The 20,921-nt window shown below is 38.0% G+C and overlaps 1 protein-coding gene across 2 annotated transcripts in view; it reads right to left on the reverse strand.

Moving 5' to 3' along the window:
• Positions 1 to 222: 222 nt before the first annotated feature.
• The window catches only part of LOC122801894 (beta-1,3-galactosyltransferase 5-like), a 143,401-nt gene continuing 122,702 nt past the window's right edge, over positions 223 to 20,921 (reverse strand). The window contains exons 1-2 of one of the 2 annotated variants that reach the window (XM_044071573.1): positions 9,726 to 9,982; positions 223 to 4,047 (exon numbers count right to left, since the gene is read on the reverse strand). In XM_044071573.1, the coding sequence (XP_043927508.1) occupies positions 3,091 to 4,047; positions 9,726 to 9,731 (963 nt within the window). In that variant the 5' untranslated portion in view covers positions 9,732 to 9,982 and the 3' untranslated portion in view covers positions 223 to 3,090. Of the gene's footprint in view, positions 4,048 to 9,725; positions 9,983 to 20,921 lie in introns of those variants that run through there. The other variant, XM_044071574.1, reaches the window with a different exon arrangement.

The following is a 20,921-nucleotide window of genomic DNA, read 5'->3' on the forward strand; positions in this document are numbered from 1 at the left end:
TAAGTAACACCTGCATAGATCCAGTAAAAGAAATACAGTAGACTAGGTAGGCCAAGTAGTCTGCTACCAAAGTCTGTATAAATTGTTCACGCCTAGTACCTGTAGAATATCATACCTCTGGCAACCTAACTATAACCTTACATTCCTAACCATTGTTTAAATGAAGTTAAAGTCAAACAAATATAAACATATTGTGAACAGTAAATGCTTTATAAAATGTGCAAACATTAATATTGTTTAATAACATTTTTCAACAATTGAACTCAATGCATTCAAAGTCTTTATATCAATACAGTAACATATTATAATACAAAAGAAATCCAGACATATTTTCGCTGAGCTTTCACAATCATCTTCTCATACCTTGGAAACAATGCCTCCTGGACACACAGTATTTGCAACACATATGTTCAGCCATTCTAACAGTTTCATATATGAAGGCAAACAATTCCTGAGTGTTTGCTTCTTCAGATATTTACTGAAATATGAATGCCGCTTATACATATAATTAACAGTGTAAACAACATTCAATAACTCTCAAGATGAATCAATTACAGTACAAGTTTCTGTGATAGTTTTCTTCGGCATCATCTAAGATTTCTGCTGGCACCATACAATGGTTTGAAAATCATTTGGATTAGGAAATAATGAAAATATGGAAACACTGCATGCGTTCATAATGTAAAACACTGCATGCGTTCCGTTCATAATGTAAAACACTGCATGCGTTCATAATGTAAAACACTGCATGCATTCATAATGTAAAACACTGCATGCGTTCATAATGTAAAACACAACTGGCAGCATTTCCAGTACAGTAATACATCATTTTTTCTGCCTTCCACCACAATATGTTACACAATGCCCTTCAACAATGCACAGTTCATCAGGTTATGAAAGTATTAATATGAATGTGAAATTATTTGTAATAAATTAAAAACAATGGCTGATATCACCATTGCAATGTAACCTAGACAAAAAATCTTTAGTTTTATTTTGTTCCTCACAGCCTACCCTTTCACACGTTGCTTATTATTAATTGGCAAGTCACTTGAGTAAGGAATACATTTCAAAGCAATACCATGACACCATAAGGAGATTTATTGTAAAGTGGAATTACATGAAAAAGTTCCTGTAAGTGTGAATAAAATAAAGTTCGGCTTGCAACATAAAAGGATAGAGCCCTGACTGAATCTTATTCAACCTGGGGTCAACTAGCAGGCTCAAATGCCAAAGGAGTTGGCCAGGGTTGCAGATGGGAGTAAGCAATAAATGCCCAATTCACCCATCCTGTAGGGAAGACTGCAAGTTATAAACCTGTGATTTAGACACTTGCTCCTGCAAGAAGGAATCCACTCAATATGCAGTGAGCTTTGGTGGGAATCAGCCTGCCAACATGTGCACTATACTGTAGTTAAAGGGGCCTCACAGCAGCCTGAACACAAGTTGATATGCAAATTTGATGTGACAGACATTACATATGACATTCCAGACAGCAAGTAAAGGGAACGTTGCATATTAAAAAAAAAATTGAAGCCGACCTTAGGGATCATCAGAATAACCAAACGTTCACCTTCCCATTGCATGAAAAAGAAAAATGTGCTTATGAAAAGATGGTCACCACACAAAACATGAGATGCTCCAGTGGGTGTGTGTGTGATCCTAAAGCCAAGCACAATGGAGAAAAGAAGTTAACAAGGAGCCAAGAAAGGACAAGGAAGGCTTGAAGATCAGGTTGGTATGAGCCAAAAAAGTTTACAGTTCTATATAAGTAGAAAAATATGTGCACCCCAGTTAATTCTCAGTTTATCTTGGCCCTGTCCTACCTCTATAGGATTATTGTGATCTTGCCTTCACCCTGTTTATCTTACCTGCATGTAACATGGTAGTGAGGAGAAATGAGGTAGAAAAAGAGTCTTGGATAACATGTGAAAGATGGCAGCTGCAAAGGGAAAAAGACCATGTCATTTTGTTTTAACTTGTAGAGAACCATTTCATAAGGGTAAAATATTACTCTATGTTTGTGTTTTAGATACTTCCATTTTAGAACCATGGGTGCAAAACATTTAGCCATAGTTGTCATGTCTGAGACTTCACAGGCGATGTATTCAATGAATCTAATACATATCACATTATATGCCAGTGAGTATTAAATGTTGTGCCCTAGTTTTTGTCTCCTAAGTGAATTCCAGTCTTTGTATTTAATATCAAAATGTTGGTGCTATACACACCAAAGAACTCATGTTATGGAGTTAGTATGAGATGGCAATCATATCAGCAAGTACTTATTAAATTTTTAAATAGAACTGCTGTGATTTTTTTTCCCTGTTGCTGCTTTAATATCCTGATGATGAATGGTTGAAGAATCTTGTCAACAGAGTATAGGTAATTTTGATATCCCTATACCTTTTATAGAATATTATGACATTTTTTTTATTATTATTATGATTATTTTGCTACAAAATGTCAACCATTTTGCTTCTCTTAAAAATTACGAACAATTAAAAGAACTTTTGTCTGATGTCCAAAACTAAGCAAATGACCGCATCACCAAAATTCTAAAAATCCATTGTTGAGCTGTAAATAATAAGCATCCTTTTCAGGTAAGAACTATACATCAGTAAGAAACACAATTACAAAATTCTTGGCTTCTGGGGGTGCAGCATCATTTAAAATTTCAGTTTACTGCCATGATTATCCAAGAATCAGCTACTGGCTGTTACTTACAATAAAAGTATATTCGCATTACTAAAGGATAAAACAACATAAAATGCATCAGAAATCACCAAAACAGAGGTGATGTGTAAACAGTAAAATTTACACTAATGCACTTCTCTCTTAATTTGGTGTTAATTTAAGACTTCTTTTCTCCAATGAATTTCTGAACTGGAAGAAAATGTGAGGTACTGTGCTTAGAGATAAAACATTCACAAGGCACACATATTTGATAGGTATTTATTCATTCTAAATTATGGCAGTGTCTTTTCAAAATTGTAGGCATACCTTTAAAAATCTATTTCAAACTATCATTTCAATGCATGTGATATTAAAACTTCTGTCTTTGTGAAATACGCATAATGTTAGTTTTGGTTATGCTAAATCATCACTGCCACTTTTGCACTCAAGATCTGCAGAATTTTCTAGTTCTTTCCAATAGAGCAGCAGCTCATATGGTTTGATCCGATGGCTAGTCACAATATTACGAAAACCACATACAGAAAATGTAACTTTTTCCGAAAAGAATATACGTTTGGTGGAGAGAGGTTCTGGAATTATATTTAACTCTGAAAGACAGAGTCCAATATATACATCTTCCAAGCTTATCTTTGGAACGCTAAGTGACACATTGTAAATCTTATGTGCTAAATCTGTAGAGAAAACATAACCTGTTCCAGAACAAAAGGGTGGGAACAGCTTATCAGGGTATTCGGCCTCACTGATATACCACTTACTTGATGCTCCCCTTAATGGTTTTTCATGTAACTTTATAAATCCAGTAAAAAGGCTTGTCTTGCTTTTCCTCTTTAGCAAAAGTTCTACAAGATAAAATATATTGACAAACATATCTGTATCAGTCTTCATAACAAAGCTAGAAGAAGAACAGAATTGATGGGCCCACTCTATACCCATTAAAGTCTTTAAAGTTAGGTTTCGATAGGTGTCGAGGAAATTTTTTTGAATAAGATCTCCGTACTGTTTATTTTCTTTGGCTAATAGAGTCTGATGAGTATTATTTGTTGTAGTTCCAAGTAGAAAAAAAGTCACAACTTTTCTGTACTGGATTAGTCTTTCTTTGCCCCATGTTTCTCGTATGGCCATGCGAGCATCCAGTTGATCATACGTTGAGGTTACAAGAATCACAAGAAATGGAGTGTCTACCTTACAGTTTATTTCTGGCACCAGCAGAAAATCTGCTTTTCTCTTCCACCTGGCAAATACATGAGCTGCAGTCCCCTCGGTATGCGACTGTGTCCCTAGGTACAGATAAATTAATACGAAAAGTGCAATAAAAATCAGTGTCTTAGCTTGAAACAAGAAATAAGCCATCTGTAAAAGAATAAGAAGACAAATGTTTATTATTTTTATGAATTGAAATTAACAGTGAAAACATGATCATTCCATATTCAATGTAACTACAGTATTTCTAAAGAAAACATAGCATTTAAGATCTATATGGACTGCTTTGTATTCAGTTAAATGTGTTATAAATGTGTTAATCATGTAACCGAACTGGTCATTCACAGACTTTTATAAGCTGTTATTTTGGGTACAAGAGCAAAGATAAATGCAGTAAAAATGGAAAATTTATAGTAGGCAGTCAGCCACCATGCTTTTCAGAAGAAACCGGAGTACCCAGAGAAAATACTTCTAAATACAACAAGAATATGCAGACTCCACATTGGCAATAAATGCAGACTAGTACTAAATCTTGGACTCTGGAGCAATCAGATGGAAACTTCCATGGATTATGGTGTTGTATCAGTTGTCCATAAATTTGCAAATAACTCTGTTCTTACTGTATGCCATTCTGATTGGCAATATTTACAAATTTTCATTGGTGTAGATCTTTGCAGTTCAAAAACAGGTTTTCTATAACACGAATATCCAAGGTACATTTAGAAATTTCTTTAAGACAAACTATCTACTCCTAAGTGATACAGTGGCAAGCTTCCAATCACTATCAAATCACTAAATATGCAGAAACGTACACCACCACACTATACCAGCATATAAACAAAGCAGCTGTACCCCATAGGAGCAAGTGCATTCCCCATGGTGGAACCACATCAACAAGCTTTATAACATAATTTTGACAAAGGTAAAACAGCAATTCCAAGAATGTTTGAGTCCTTGTCACTGAAATAAACAAACAAATCAGAAGCTTAACAAAATCCACCAAAGCCAAGTTTGAGGCTAAAACAGCTACCCAAGCCAAAGACAATCACAAAGCATTTTTAGCTGTTTGTATTCTCAAAAGCACAATGCAAAAGTGTGCTTCGCTGATTGTGAACAATGTTACCTGCATTGAGACTGAAGATACAGTGAACCAACTGGCCAGTAAACTTAGCTGTAACTTGACCCTTGTCTGCTCCTCAGTCTGTCCCTCAAGGTATACTTGAGACTGGCTCAGCTTCAGCTATCACAAGAACAAGTCTTAACAAAAGCTACAAATACTGCATTAAAGGGTCCTGACAATATCCTTGGGTGCATCTTAAATACCATGAAGCAAGATTTAGCCACACTCCTAACAACACTATTCAATCTCAGCCTTCTTAGAAGGTTTTTTTTTACCAAGTGAATGGAGAACAGCTACATTTATTTCCCTGTATAAAGGAGGACCTTCCACAGACCCAGGCAATTACAGACTCATAAAAGTCTGACCAGTTCCATATGCAAAGCCATGGAAACACTTATGGAACTAATCAATCAGGACACAGGGAAACTCCAAACACTGGACCCATCTCGATTTGTTTTTATCAAGGGCAGGTTAAACTTACTTACTCAACCTGGTGGCTTTTTTTTTTACAAGATCTCCAAAGCAATGGATGGAGGCAAAACAATGCACATCACATATCTTGATCTGGTTACAGCTTTTGACATGATTCCCCATTCAGGCATGGTAGAAAAGCTAATTAAATCAGAATAGGAGGAGATACCTTCACAGAGACCAGTCCCCAGGGCTTTGTGCTGGGACCCCTCTTATTTGGCATTTACTTTTCTGAAGTAAAACCCAATAACAAAGGGTTATGGCTGACTACGTTTGCAGATAACTGCAAGCTAGAAGTAGTCATCGACTCCACAAATGGCTTAGACATCCTGCAGAAAGGTTTGTCACAAATACATAGCTGGTGTCAAAATTATGGACTGAAACTAAGTGCCAAAAAAATACATTATTGTATCTTTTGGAAAGTCTTCTACCTCAGGGAGCTACCATATTGACAATAAACCCCTAAGAGTTGACACTGCTTCCAAATCCAAACAACTTATATGGACAGTAATGTAACTTTTGAACAACATGTACCCATTGTAAGAAAGTCCTTCTATATTGCACAGCTTATAAACAAAGGGATTGTGTTTAGCTCTAGGGATGTCATTGTTCCTCTTTACTCAGCTCTTATTAGGCCAGTCACTGAATACAATAACCCCTTTGACATGTATCTATCCAGACATACGCAACAACTGGAATGCCCACAGAGATACCTTACCAAAAGCATAAAAGGCATAAACAACATGTCAAACAAGGACAGACTCATATCCCTGTCACTATTCTTGATATCATACAGACTGTTCAGAGGTGACCCATGTCTGGCATACAAGGCATCATCCAACCCAATACTGATCAATTTATTGCACATCAGCAAGTCAAATGACATTATAAATACTCAGTCCAGGATCTAACCCTCGTCGGTGACATCTAGAGAACATTGCAAAAATGAAGAAAAACAAATACCTGCTCAGCTGTGAAGCAGTAATACCACTTTATTTACAATACAAACAAATAAAAATAGATAAAAAAATGTGAACAGAGCACTTTTATTACTTATAGAACTTCTTTAGAGTCAACGTATTAAATAAACATTCATTTTTTTTTATTTCCTATGCAGCGGGACATCATATCCTGTGGAAACACCCCTAAAAAATACATTCTAAAAAATCTCATCTAACTGCAGTATATACATGAAATTTACTATCCAACTGATGGTTAATCTCTTTTTTTACCATAGTGTAATAAAAACACTAGTTAAACATATGCATACAGAATGATCATCTTCAAAAGTTGTAACATCCAACGTGTGTCACTAGGTGACATACTTGTTAGTTATATAACTGTTTAGAATGGGTTTAATTAATATATAGTCATTGATCCCTGGGTTTTTATGGGCATTTAATCATATTTGCCATTCAACCTCTCTGATCTGTACTTCAAGCTTAGGGTCAACCCCCCCCCCCCCCGTCACAACAACCTTCACTTTGTCTATAATGAAGAAAAGGAACTTAAAATTCCTGCATTGAGTTCCGTGCCTAAACAAGGAATTAACAGACTTTTTGTTTCTAATGTCCCAGACATGTTCTGAGATCCTTTCTTTTAATTTTCTAACAGTTTTACTGATGTAAAACGCCGCACATGCCATGCAAGATGCAACATATACCAGCCACACATTTTTGTCTCACAGTTGAATTTGCCAGGGCATTCCAAATTCCTATAGAAGCCAGGGATAGGAATGTACGGTCCATCATTAATGTACTTACAAAATCTGCAGAAACCACACTTACGCATTAGTGATCTAAAGGCAGTGGACCTCTCCTTGCCACCTGATTCTAAAATTACCTTCAAGTTTCTACCTCTACCAAGGGTGGTTATGGGTCTACTGCCCAGCTTCAGTTTGAGCTAAGTATCAAATGTTCCTTCCCAAAATCTATTCAGTCCGGAGATTATCATCTGAGAACAGTCATTGTATTCTGCAACCATGACATCCTTTCCCGAATGTGTTGCCACATTTAAACTAGTGTCACTCAGGCTACCTTGCATTCTCAGTATAGGTCTGTGTATTGCATCTCTTTTCCTTGCCACTTCCCTTTTTATTTTTATCAAAAATTCCAAAGGATAACCTCTATCCATTAACATGTCTATTAGTATATTCGTTTCCTCTACAAAATGTTCATCCTCACTAATGAGCCTACTTAATCTCACCATCTGGTGTTTCGCAACACTTTTTTTATGCTGAATAGGATGGCAACTGTCAAACCTCAATAGGGAATTTGAATATGTTTTCTTTCTGAAGGTGGTAGATGTAATTTTGCTGCCTAACAGTTCTTTCCTGATCAAAATATCCAGAAAATCTATTTCAATTTCACTTGTTCTGGATGTAAATTTAAGGTACCCTACTGTCCTATCTAATCCACAAACTCTAGTGCTTCATCTACCGACCTTTTCCGCAATATTAGGACATCATCCAAAAAGCGTAAATAACACTTTATTTTGTCCATGTATGTGGAATCCATTACGTGCTGTGCTTCCCAGCCTGCCATCACCAAGTTTGCAAAAGGTGGTGCACACTTGGTACCCATGGCAACTCCTATCCTATCTTCTGGCAGAAGAACTTTCCCTCAAGGAATACAAAATTATTAGTTAGTGCCACCTCCATTACTTCAGCCCAAAATAATCACCTTAGTAGGTTCATATTTTCTGGATTGGGTTAACATCTGTCTATAATGTTCCAGACCTCCTTGATGAGGGATGACACCAAATAAATTCACTACATCCACTGCCACGAAAAAGTAGTCATCATGTGTTTTGATTTCCCTCAGTACCTCTAGGCAGTGTCATGAGTCTCTCAAGATCTGTTTCAGTTCCTGCACTACCTGTTTGGACCACAAATCTATGTATACAGCCAGAGATTCTGTTTTTGATTTCCTAGCCGTGACTATGGGTCTAAAGGGGGGGGGGGTCATTCTGTTTTTTGTGAACCTTGGGTATCCCAAACATGGCTGGAATTATAGGTGCCTCTACTTGTAAATAATCCAGGTCCGCCTTACTAATAATTCCTTGAAAAAAGGAATCATTTAAAAACAGATCAACTTTTGCAGAAGCCATGTAGATTTCATTTCGGGATACCCTTTCATATGTAGTGCTGCCATTCAGAATGTCATACATCTTAATAGTGTAATCTAACTGACTCATTATAACCAGATCCCCTCCCTTGTCTGGCTTCATGACCCTATAGTGCTTGTTTTACACTAGGTCACGCAAACATTTTCTCTCATCTGTTGTCAAATTATCTTGTGACATATTTCTAGCATTACAGATCCTCCGTATCTCCCCCTCACATAACCTTTCAAATGCAACTACAATTGGATTACTAGGGGGAATGAATGTGCTTTTTCTCTTTAGACAGGTTTGGTCCATTGTGTGTGGTGTACCTCTTTCATCAAAGTATAATCTTAAATTCAACTGTCTGGTGTACAATTTCAAGTTAAGTATCATTCTTTTTATATCAGTGTTAAAGCTTGGTACATAAATAAGACCCTTGCACAGCACCCTTAAATGTGTTTCACTAGTTTCAAGATCACTCAGGTTATACAATGCAAAATTCTGATATGTTGATACACTGACAGTGGAAACATGATTGTCTACCACATTAGAATCCACATACATTTTGTCACTTGTCATGTCCAGAAAAAAATTGGTACATTCTTGAGTAGAGTCAGTATCAGTGCTGAAATGTCCAAGAACAATTTCTTGATTACTTTTAAGCCTCAGGTCCATCTCCCCCCTCCCTCTTCCCCTCCATTTTGGTCCCTGCACCGACCAATTGTTCTGCCCTCTCCAAGACTGCTGGCTTCTGTTCCTCAGTCACTCTGATCGATGTACTTGGGGTGAATTCACTAAAACATGTTCACCATTGCCAGCATTTCTACTTTCTGATTCATTCAGATGTGCATTCTCCCTTCTATCATGATTAACATGTTGCATGGCCTCAGTTTGTACTCAAGAATCAGTATCTTGTCAGGGGGGGTGGGGGGATAGGATATGCCCTGTGCTCAGCATATTCTTTGGCATCTCTATCCAATTTATTAACTTTTCTACTGATATTTGTCAGTGACACATTTATCCAAATCAATGAATACCTTGTTAAACTGTTCAACCCTGTGTTCAAATAACACATCACTAGTAATGCTTTCATGCAATTCCAAAATACCTTTTTGCAAATCAATCAACTCACAGTCATTCTCCCGAGTGATGATTCTCATGAGTTCCAACCCAGTATTGTCAGATAGCTCCATTAATTCCTTGTGCATCTGCGACCCATTTACTGTCCCATTTGGATACTTCCAAAGTTGTAAACCCTTTGGAACTTGTTTTTTTGCAATGGAATTGAGAAAAAATTCATTATCCAACTGAAAAACTTTGAATTTCCTAGACAAACATTCAAAAGTTGAAATCTGGCCTTCCAGTGACAGAGCCTGCTCATTGTTGCCTGCAGGCACTCTGCTATCAACTTTGGAGTTTGGAACAAACCATTTACATACCTTCTCACTGGGGGGTATTTCTCACTTCTGAGATATTTCTTTCTGATGCCTCTGTTGCCATAGGAGTGTGCAAAGTAAACGTATCTGTTTGTGTATTATTCATTGCTTGTGGAATATTGTCACCATGATTAGTGACCAATCTACACAATAGTTCCTGCACTGCCAACATTAATTCCTTGATGAGAGCTTCCATAGTGGTATCTCCCAGTATCACAGCTTCCAGGTAAACCAAGAACCAGGACACCAAACTTCCACAATGCTGCAAAAATGAAGAAAAACAAATACCTGCTCAGCTGTGAAGCAGTAATGCCACTTTATTCACAATGTTCTTCTTTCGGCTTTTCCTGGTTAGGGGTTGCCACAGCAGAACTCTGATCCACTAATGATTGGTAGTAGATTTTATGGTGCCAAGGTGCCAGCTTGGTGCCCAAACTTCAATAAAGGCATACCCATTCATGCATGTCTTTCAAACGAGGGGAGGACATGCAGACTCAACACAGAAGGTGCTCCAGCCGAGAATCAAACGGGAGAACCTCTTGCTGTGAGGCGACAACGCTACCGCTGCACCACTACGGCTTACCACTTTATTTGCAATAAAAATAGATAAAAAAACACATGAACTAAGCACTTTCACCTCTTATAGTGCTTCTTCAGAGCCAACGTGTTAAATAAACAGTCATTTTTTTATTTCCTATGCAGCATGACATCATATCCTGAGAAAACACCCCCTAAAAAAATGCATTCTTAAAAATCTCATCTAACTGCAGTATATACATGAAATTTACTATCCAAATGATGGTTAATGAAAAATAAAAAAATCACAGACTCTGCATGAATCTCTTTTACCATAGTGTAATAAAAACACTAGTAAAACATATGCAAACAGAATGAACATCTTATAAAAGTTGTAACAGCCATCTGTGTCACTAGGTGGCATACTTGTTAGTTATATAACTGTTGCCCTTCTCTTTAGAATGGGTTTAATTGATATGTAGTCATTGATCCCTGGGCTTTTATGGGCATTTAATCTTATTTGCCATTCAACCTCTCCGATCTCTACTTCAAGCTTAGGGTCACCCCCCACATCAACCTTCACTTTGTCTATAATGAAAAACAGGAACTTTTTAAAATTCCTGCATTGTGTACTGTGCATATACAAGGAACTAACAGACTTTTTGTTCCTAATGTCCCGGACATGTTCTGAGATCCTTTCTTTTAATTTTCTAACAGTTTTACTGACGTAAAACGCTGGAAATGCAGTGCAAGATGAAACATATACCACACATTTTGTCTCACAGTTGCATCTGCCAGGGCATTCCAAATTCCTATAGAAGCCAGGGATAGAAATGTACGGTCCATCATTAATGTACTCACAAAATCTGCAGAAACCACACTTACTCATAAGTGATCTAAAGGCATTATAGGCAAAATGAAGGTTGATGTGAGGGGGGGAGGTGACCCTAAGCTTGAAGTAGACATCAGAGAGGTTGAATGGCAGATAAGATTAAATGCCCATAAAAGCCCAGGGATCAATGACTATATATCAATTAAACCCATTCTATAGAGAAGGGCAACAGTTATATAACTAACAAGTATGCCACCTAGTGACACAAATTGGATGTTACAACTTTTGAAGATATTTTTTCTCTATGCATATGTTTTACTAGTTTTTTTATTACACTATGGTAAAAGAGAGATTTTTTTATTTTTCCTTAACCATCAGTTGGATAGTAAATTTCATGTATATACTGCACTTAGATGAGATTTTTAAGAATGTATTGTTTTGGGTTTTTCTCTTAGGATATGATGTCACGCTGCATAGGAAACAAAAAATGAATGTTTATTTAACACTTTGACTCTGAAGAAGCCCTATAAGGGGTGAGAGCAATTAGTTCATGTGTTTTTTATCTTTTTTTATTTGTTTTTATTGCGAATAAAGTGGTAATACTGCTTCACAGCTGAGCAGGTATTTGTTTTTCTTCATTTTTGCAACATTGTGGAAGTTCGACATCTACAGAACAGTTTGGATGGACAGGTATCTCTAACAGAGGATACTGCTGCTCTGGAACAGACTCTTCATCTGCATTTACCAAAATTCATCACTGTCCATATTCAAAAGCAGCTTAGATCTATGGATGGGAACAGAAAATTTACCCTAGGAGTGCCTTCTGTACTATTAATGGAGAAAGGCAGCTCCTACATGCCAATCTGTAATAAACTAGGATAGGTTAATTTGACCACAAAAAAAGAAAATTGGCTAGACTTAAAATGGCCCACAATGGCAGCTAGCCTGGCACTTACCTATGAACCTCTGAACATTTACAGGCAGCTTGCTAGACAAATAAGGCAGTAAACACTGAGTAAACTATTACTGTTAACTGCATTTTCTCCTGCCGAACTATGTTTCTTCAGTACGTCCCATATAATGAATACAATCAAAACAAATCTTTCAAAATATATGGGATACCCACAAAAGGAGTTTTTGGATTTATTTTCAGTCTCTATAGACTAAAAGAACATTGTAACTTGAAAGTTGTGCTAGATATCAGAGCAGAGCAGACTTCATATAAATAAAATATATGTTGTTTGTCTTTTCCCCAGCTATGGGTCACCACAGCGGAACTCCGGTCTGCTAATGATTGGCAGTAGATTTTTTTTATGGTGCCGAGTTGCCAGCCCGACACCCAACCTTCAGCGAAGGCATGCCCATTTACACATGTCTTTCAGAGACCACACAACTATGGGGAGGACATGCAGACTCCACACAGAAGGCACTCCAGCCAAGAATTGAACAGGAGAACCTCTTGTTGTGAGGCAACAACGCTACCGGTACCACTGTACCACAGCTATAGATAAATAAAATATATAAATATCTGTTAACAAAACAACAAATAAAATATAGCAGGACAAATTAGATGTTCTGAAACATTCCAAAATATTTAGTCTTTAACACCTTGCTTTTGTTCTTTTGTTAACAGATTACCTTTGCAGGTTTGAAAGACATAAAGTGAAGTTATTTAGCCAAAAATGTATAGACGTCTGTAAAGTAAAAGAGACATTGTTTAAAGTCACTGAGAGTACCCCAGCAATGCAAGGTTCTAGTGCCTTTCACACCCTTAGAACAACTACCGCACAGATGGAAACTAAAGGTGGAGGAGTGTCAGTCTATATTAAGACTAATCTCACAAGCAGACTAGTTAAAGTGCATGACTCACTAGAACTCATACATGTGCACCTCACCATAAACAGGATGCTGTACTATATCCTTGCAACATATAGGTCCCCCTCCATGTCCCAAAAAATCCATTACATATCTCAATGTACTAGAGTCTTTCACTGTTCAACCAAATACGATATTCATGGGTGAGCTCCACTACTCCTCTATAGATTGGGAATCCTGCTCCACTTCTAATGCACAAGTCCAGTGATTCCTAAACTTTTTTAGTAGCAATATCCTGGAACAGTTGTTCCATTCTCCTACTAGGGGTACAGACATCTTTGACCTTGTACTCATGAACATGGGGGGGCGCAATGTTCATCACCCAATGTAATATCTTTGCTCAACAGATCTGACGATAAGGCAGTATTACCTGAAATAAAAAGTAAATCTGGGGATCCAGCAAAACCAAAAACCTGTAAGAACTATTCCAAGGCTAACCACACCATAGAATGCATTGAGCTATTTATAAAACCTCTGTACAGTCATATTAATAGCTGTATAGAGTGAGCTGTGGCCACTCGTATTAAGAATAAAAAAAAAAAAACTCAAAAGATAAGCCACCCTAGTGGAGTCACACTATCAATCGGTTATACGAAAAAAGAAAAAAAAATCTTGGCCTAGTGTAGCAGGAAACAAAGTCATACATACTAAAAGCCCAATGACCAATCTAAACAGGCAGCTAAGACAGTTACTTAATACTTCAAAGGCTAAATTTGAAGAAAAAATAGCTTCTCAGGCAAAGGACAACCACAAAGCTTTCTACAGCTACGCCTGTAACCTCAGAGGAAATACACAACAATGTACTGACACCACCCCGGCTCCCCATAGTCCAAAGGAAATACCACATAATGCAATCTCCCAGCCATTACTAGAGAACAGGCCATTAATGCACTATCCAAGGCCAAAAATACTGCATTGATGGGCACCAATAACATCCTGGAATGTTTAACAAATAGCATGAAACATGACCTCTCTGGTCCACTTGAATCACTTTTCAACTGGTGCCTTCAGTCAGGTTTTCTGCCCAAGGAATGGAAGATGGTTACAGTCATTCCCCTGCATAAAGGAGGTCGAACCACTGATCCAGGTAACTACAAGTCCATAAGTCTTACCAACCTCATATACAATGCAGTGGAAAGAATCATCATGGACATGATAAATGAGGACATAGGTAACCTGCAAACACTGGACCTATCACAGTTCGGCTTTGTTAAAAGAATGTCATGCCTATTAAATCCGGTGGACTTTTTTGAGAGGGTCATTAATGCATTGGATGAAGGTAAGATTGTGCACACAGCTTACCTTGACCTGCCTAAGGCTTTTGATACAATAAATCACTCAGGTATTATAGACAAGCTCACTAATTTAGGTATAAACCCTGTTATCACCTGCTGTATAAATGCCTAACCTTCAATGTCCAAGAGGTCAAAATAGGTGAGGCCAGTCACTAGTGGAGTCTCACAGGGCTCAGTACTAGGCACTCCTTTTTGGCATCTATTTCTCTGAAATGGAAACAAATGTTGAAGGTTTATGGCTGACTAAGTTTGCAGATGATTACAAGCTGGGGGTAATCATCAACTCCCCTGCAGACACTAGCATTCTTCAAGAAGGCCTAGCTCTGACTAATAAATGGTGTCAAAGCCATGGTCTTAAACTCAATGTTAAGAAATGCATAGTTGTACTCTTTGGGAAATCAACCATCCCGGCTATTACTATGTTTATAATGCACCCCTAAGAGTCAAACCAGTGATCAGATATCTGAGTGAGCATGTAGACAGTAGACTTACCTTTGACCACCATGTGGCCACAATGGTGATACTGCACAACTTATAAGTAAGGGCATAGCATCTAGGTCCAAAGAGGTCATTTTCCCACTGCACTCCACCCTTATCAGACCAATCATAGAGTACAATGCTCCCTTTGGTATGTACCTGACCAGGCATATGCAGCAACTAGAGCAACCTCAAAGTTTCCTTACAAAAAGAATACAAGGCGTAACAAACCTGCCTCATGCAGGGTGCCTTAAAGCCCTTTTCCTTTATTCAGTCTCCTATAGCTTGCTTAGGGGTGCTCTATGCCTGGCTTACAAGGCGTCCATGAACCCCACACATATGACTCTCCTACACATTCATAAGTCAAAGAGTTCCACAAATACAAGGTTTAGTGACCTGAATTTTGTCTGTGACATAAACAAAACATGCTGGAGAGAGAGAGATATGGGCTCCATAGACTGCATCTCCTATGGAACAGGCTTCCCACCCATGTGAAGCTGAGTTTGTCTATTACCCAGTTTAAGCACAACCTAGACAAGTGGATGAGGAATAGGAAACGTACACCAGGCTTGGCACCCGTGTCACCTATGGACAGATGTAGCTTATAAATGCCTAACCTTCAATGTCCTGTTTGGATGCAGGACATCTTTTTTTCTTTTGGGAAAACTTGGCTAGACTTAGAAAGGCCCCTATGGTCATTAGCCTAATAACAGTCTATGAATCTATGAATCATGAAAATAATACAGCATAAACAAATCAGAAGAAAACGTACTACAAGAAAATACTACTGATATAAATGGGATAAATTAAAGGAGTTGAAGCACTACAAAATATTTAGTCTTTATCATATTATTTTTTTTTAAGAGATTATTTCTATAGGCTAAAAAGGTAATATAATGAAAACATAATAGCCAACTATATATATATATATATATATATATATATATATATATATATATATATATATATATATATATATTGTGAAGGCTGCCAGCCGAGCTACCATATAATTTTGTAGATAATTCTGTCATTTGTGAATAGTAATGTGATTTGTATGCTTGCCTTAGAAATGTAAGAAAACTATATGTTCTGTACTGATCTTCAAGATTGTAACCACAGTGCACCCTGCTGGAAAAGAGCAGAAATGTGTATACACTACATGCTTATGCAAATGTATGTGTTGATGGTAAAGGCTGGAATATACAGCGTTAACTTGCAAACTCTAAGAAAATAACTGGAACTTGTTTATGAATTTGATATCTCTGTTTCAGCTCAAAGCAGACACAAGAGAGTTGTAGGCTTTCCTATTGTCTGGAAACAGAGGTAATTACAGGTTTCCAAGGTAATTGTTTTACGACTTCCAGTTTCAGGCCACCTTCTAAGAGAGAAGTGTCAGCTTCTGAGAGATAAGTATTTTTAACAGATACATGTTAAATTTTAAGTTCCTGCTAGCCTGGGAACTAAGGCAGAGGTGACAAGAATGATGTAATCTGAGATGATTCAGCAGAAATCTTTGTTAGTAACTTAAGAACTATCTCAGAGAGAAAGTCTGTGCATTTTGTAGCTTGTTCTGGACCTGAAAAGATCTCTTCAGCATCTCTCATCTGTATTTGCCTTACTCTGTAAGAAGTTATTTAGAACATGTTTTTTCTTAGTGATAGATAGGACTATAACAAGATTAGTGTAGATGTTTTCTGTAGTTTTGTGAGACTGTCTTGCAATGTTGTTTTAAAGTATTTCCTGTTATTCTGTTCTCTACTGTCACTGTCTTGAGTTAATGAATATTGTCTTGTGCTTTTATTATTTATTATTAAATCTATTTAAAGCTTTTAATGGTGACTGGTTTTGTTTAGAGATGTTTAAGCTCTTAGGCTACTTGCATATATATTTGGTGATACTGTATAGGCCACTCCTAAATAGACTTAAAAGTTCTGGTCACACTTACTATTTGGATAACAGTAACATTACACAGTAAAATTCAGTACCCTTTGGTAAGGGCCTTTATAGTAGCTAATAAGGGTGGTTGGTGGCAGGTGGTACTACTGTATAGTCTCGGCAGAAGGAGGCATAGCTAGAGAACCAGTGCTGGCCTTTCCTAGGAGTGTCTGTGTGTTTGTATAGAAATCAAATCTCAAAGTGTGTATGTGTCAGCTACTTGGGCAGGGCCACAAAGCACTGGTTGGACAGAGAGGGTGCTGCAGGTTTTGGCTTGTCTGAGATCTGAACCCTATAGCTGTGCCCGTGGGGAGTCTTATTGGGGATCTGGAGAGAGGTAAAACCAGCCCCAGACTGACTGTGATCTCTGTGTGCTCTTAAAGGAAATTGTACTTTACTGTGTGAGTAATTGCTATCCTCCCAATGTGCACATCCCTCACTGGTGTTAGTGGTGAGGAGTGAGGCTCCTTGATTACTGGGCCAGTGCAGCGGCATCACATATGTTATGAAAATAATGCAACATAAACAATTTAAATAAAAAGGTACTATAAGTCAATAAACGATGATATTGTGTGCATCCACCAATCATATAGTTTGAATCTCTTAGGGATACTAACACACACACACACACACACACACACACACACACACACACACACACACACACACACACACACACACACACACAAAACACCGGAGATTCTATCAGGGGTCATGTCAAGACACTGCATATATTACGCACATACAGGAGAAAGCAGTTAGAAATATTGGGTTGTGTGGCACTCTGTCAGCCCTCCAGCATACACATGACACTTAGGCAACACAACATACTGTATTATTTGTCCAATTGTGTTTTTTTTCCACTATCTGTAAAATAAAAGAACACTGTAATCTGTAAGTGGTACCCTCTGAAATTCTTTGCTTTTTGACTGTATTCCAGGGTTTTAACCATCCTAATTATTTATAAGGCCTATTAGGAGCTAGTGATCTAAAGAAAAAAGCACTTTTAACCATTTTTAGATAATCTTAAAGAAGACCTTCAATATAAGTAACAACAGAAAAGATTCTCCAAATATGATGCAGGCTCAAAACTTGGCATTTATCTCTAATGGCTACTTAAGTGAAAACACAGGTCATGATTTATAAAATTGAACAACCCCACAGTCCAGAATAATGCAATTTAACTAAAATAAGTAAGTTCTGGGTAGTACTGCTGTGGTGTTTTTGTTGGTTTGAATTGTTAAATGGCTGTATTAGTAAAGGATTATAAAACATTTATTCTTTGACTTTGCTAGCAAAGCTGAACCTCCAGACATGTGTGAGTACTTTTGGGGTCAGAGTAATTAGTTGATAGCACCGCCAACCAAATGCAGGCTGACTGCAGTATTGCATGATAAGGATTGTTTCAGAGCTAATGATTTGTTGGGAGTGACCGCAGTAGGGGGGGTATAACCGGGGTGCAGCAGTTAAGAGTTGTCTCACAGCAAGAGGTTCTTCTGTTCAATTCTTGGCTGGGGTGCCTTCTGTGCGGAGTCTGTATGTCCTCCTTGCAGTCACGTGGGTTTCCTCTGGGTGCTCCAGTTTCCTCCCACATTACAAAGACATGCAGTAGGTGGATTGGACACTCTAAATTGGCTGTAGGTGAGAGTGTATGTGTGTGTGTGTGTGTGTGTGTGTGTGTGTGTGTGTGTGTGTGTGTGTGTGTGTGTGTGTGTGTGTGTGTGTGTGAGTGTGAGTGAGTGGTGCAAATAAGCTACCATGGCAGGGCTAGCCATCCAGCCATGTAAACCTTAGCTCAAGATGATATCACTGTGGAAGTGACACCCCGACCCCATGTGCAAAATGGGAAAAGGGGTTGAGGATGGATGGCTGGATGGATTTGTTGGCCTCAACTACACAGCTGAAGGTTGTTGCATTGGATCAATACAACAACATCCTGCAAACTAAGAGGAGAATATAGTACAGACACAGCACATAGACCAACATATGCAATGGCACTTAAGAGCAACTTTCATAAACCTCAAAGACATTTGTCCTACAAAAAGAATCATCAGAAACCCCAAAAGCACTCCATTAAAACAACACCCTATACAGCACATACAACCACACCTTTTGGAGCATCAACTACAAGGCTCATAAGGCAAGCCAACATATTACCCAATATTTTAATGATAGGGAATTCCATTGTGAGACATACAGATGTCCCATTCACCAGGCTGAATAAGGAGAAAAATCACAGTTGGTTGTCCACCAGGGCCAGGATTCACCAAATCACCCACACAGTCAAGTGATTAGACCACAAATACCAGCATGACTCAGTTACAGTCCATGTAGGTGTAAATGACATGAGACATACCTCTCTAGACTATATGAAGACAGACATTACGGAGCTCCTGGGCTATGTATCCTAGGCTAGTATACGCCCAACTCTGAGCAGCATTTTACCTTCAACAAAGATGATGCCACAATATGAACAAAAGATGATTGAATTCAGTAATTAGCTTAGTTTCTGGTATCATTTCAAGGGGGTACAATATTTGCCAGCAATGGAGGATATGGTCAACAGACTACATTGTTTGCCAAGGATTGTCTGCACTTCTCTCCTCCAGTCTTTCGAATATTGGCTAAAACATTGTTCTCCCTATTTTTAGGTAATGCCAAACTGACAAATTTTCCAACATAGCAAAATCATTTCAAGGAAATCTAAAGATGTTACCACTCAATGCCAGAGGCCTGAACAAGAAATTCCTCTCCCTCCAGGCTCTCCTCAACCTGGAGAATCTGGATATCTATGCAGTTACTGAGACATGGTTTAAAGCCATGGACAGCATACTGGCAGTGCAAGGCTACAATGCCTTTGAGTTAGCTACTGCACAGAAAGGGACCAAAGATGAAGATGTCTTAGTATATAAACAACAGACTCACCACAAGAACAGTCATACAGGATGATACACTTTAGCTTCTCCATGTCCAGATTTCCATAGCCAATGTCTCATATCATATCCTTGCAAGTTATAGGTCAGTCTCTATGATCTAAGAAACCCATAATTCATACTTAAGACTTACTGGAAGCCCTCACCATTCAACCCAGTTCTATATTAATGGGTTACTTCAACTTTCCCATTATAAACTGGGATACTTACATGACCATAAACTTACAGACACATATAATTCTGCACTTTGTAAATACAAATACCTTGGACCGGATAGTCCATACACCCACTAGAAGAGCAAACATACTGCATATGGTACTCACAAACATGGGAGAATGATGCCCCCCCCCCACACACACACACACACACACACACACACACACACACACACAGTGTAGTGTCCTCTTTAGTAAGATCACACCACAAAGCTATCTCTTTCATAATAAAAAACAATTCTGTTACCCCTGGCTAACCAAGTAACATTTTAGGAACTGTTCAAAGGAAGACTTCCTACTACTGATAACCTATCAAAATTTCAAATCCTACCAAACCCTGAGAACACAGCTGCCTGTGCAGAATTGTTCACAGAAAGCCTACACAATCATGTCAATAAATGCATAAAGACAGCTGTGCCCACCAGAAATAAGACCAGAACTAACTTAGAAAAACAAATTAACTTCGTGGAATTTCGAACATAAACAAGTAGTACAACACAAAAAAGTCATAGCCAAGATTAGGAAGTGCTATGCCCAGCATGATAAAAACACTCTCATTAATCTAAACAAACAACTAAGAGAGCAAATTAAGAAGACTTCAATCAAATTTGAGGTAAAGATAGCCTCCCAGACAAAGGACAATTGCAAGATTTTTCTTTAGCTGTGTCTAAAACTTCAAAGGTAGCACACAGTAGTGTGCAGAACTGATTGTAAATGGAACCACCTACATAGAACCAAAAGATATATCAAATATACTGTCAAGCAAATTCATCTGCAGTTTTACCCTCATGTCACCCCCAGCTGCCCTACAGGA

The sequence above is a fragment of the Protopterus annectens genome, chromosome 5.part0 (assembly GCF_019279795.1).
Source record: "Protopterus annectens isolate FY-2018-M chromosome 5.part0, PAN1.0, whole genome shotgun sequence".
NCBI classification, from domain to species: Eukaryota; Metazoa; Chordata; order Ceratodontiformes; family Protopteridae; genus Protopterus; species Protopterus annectens.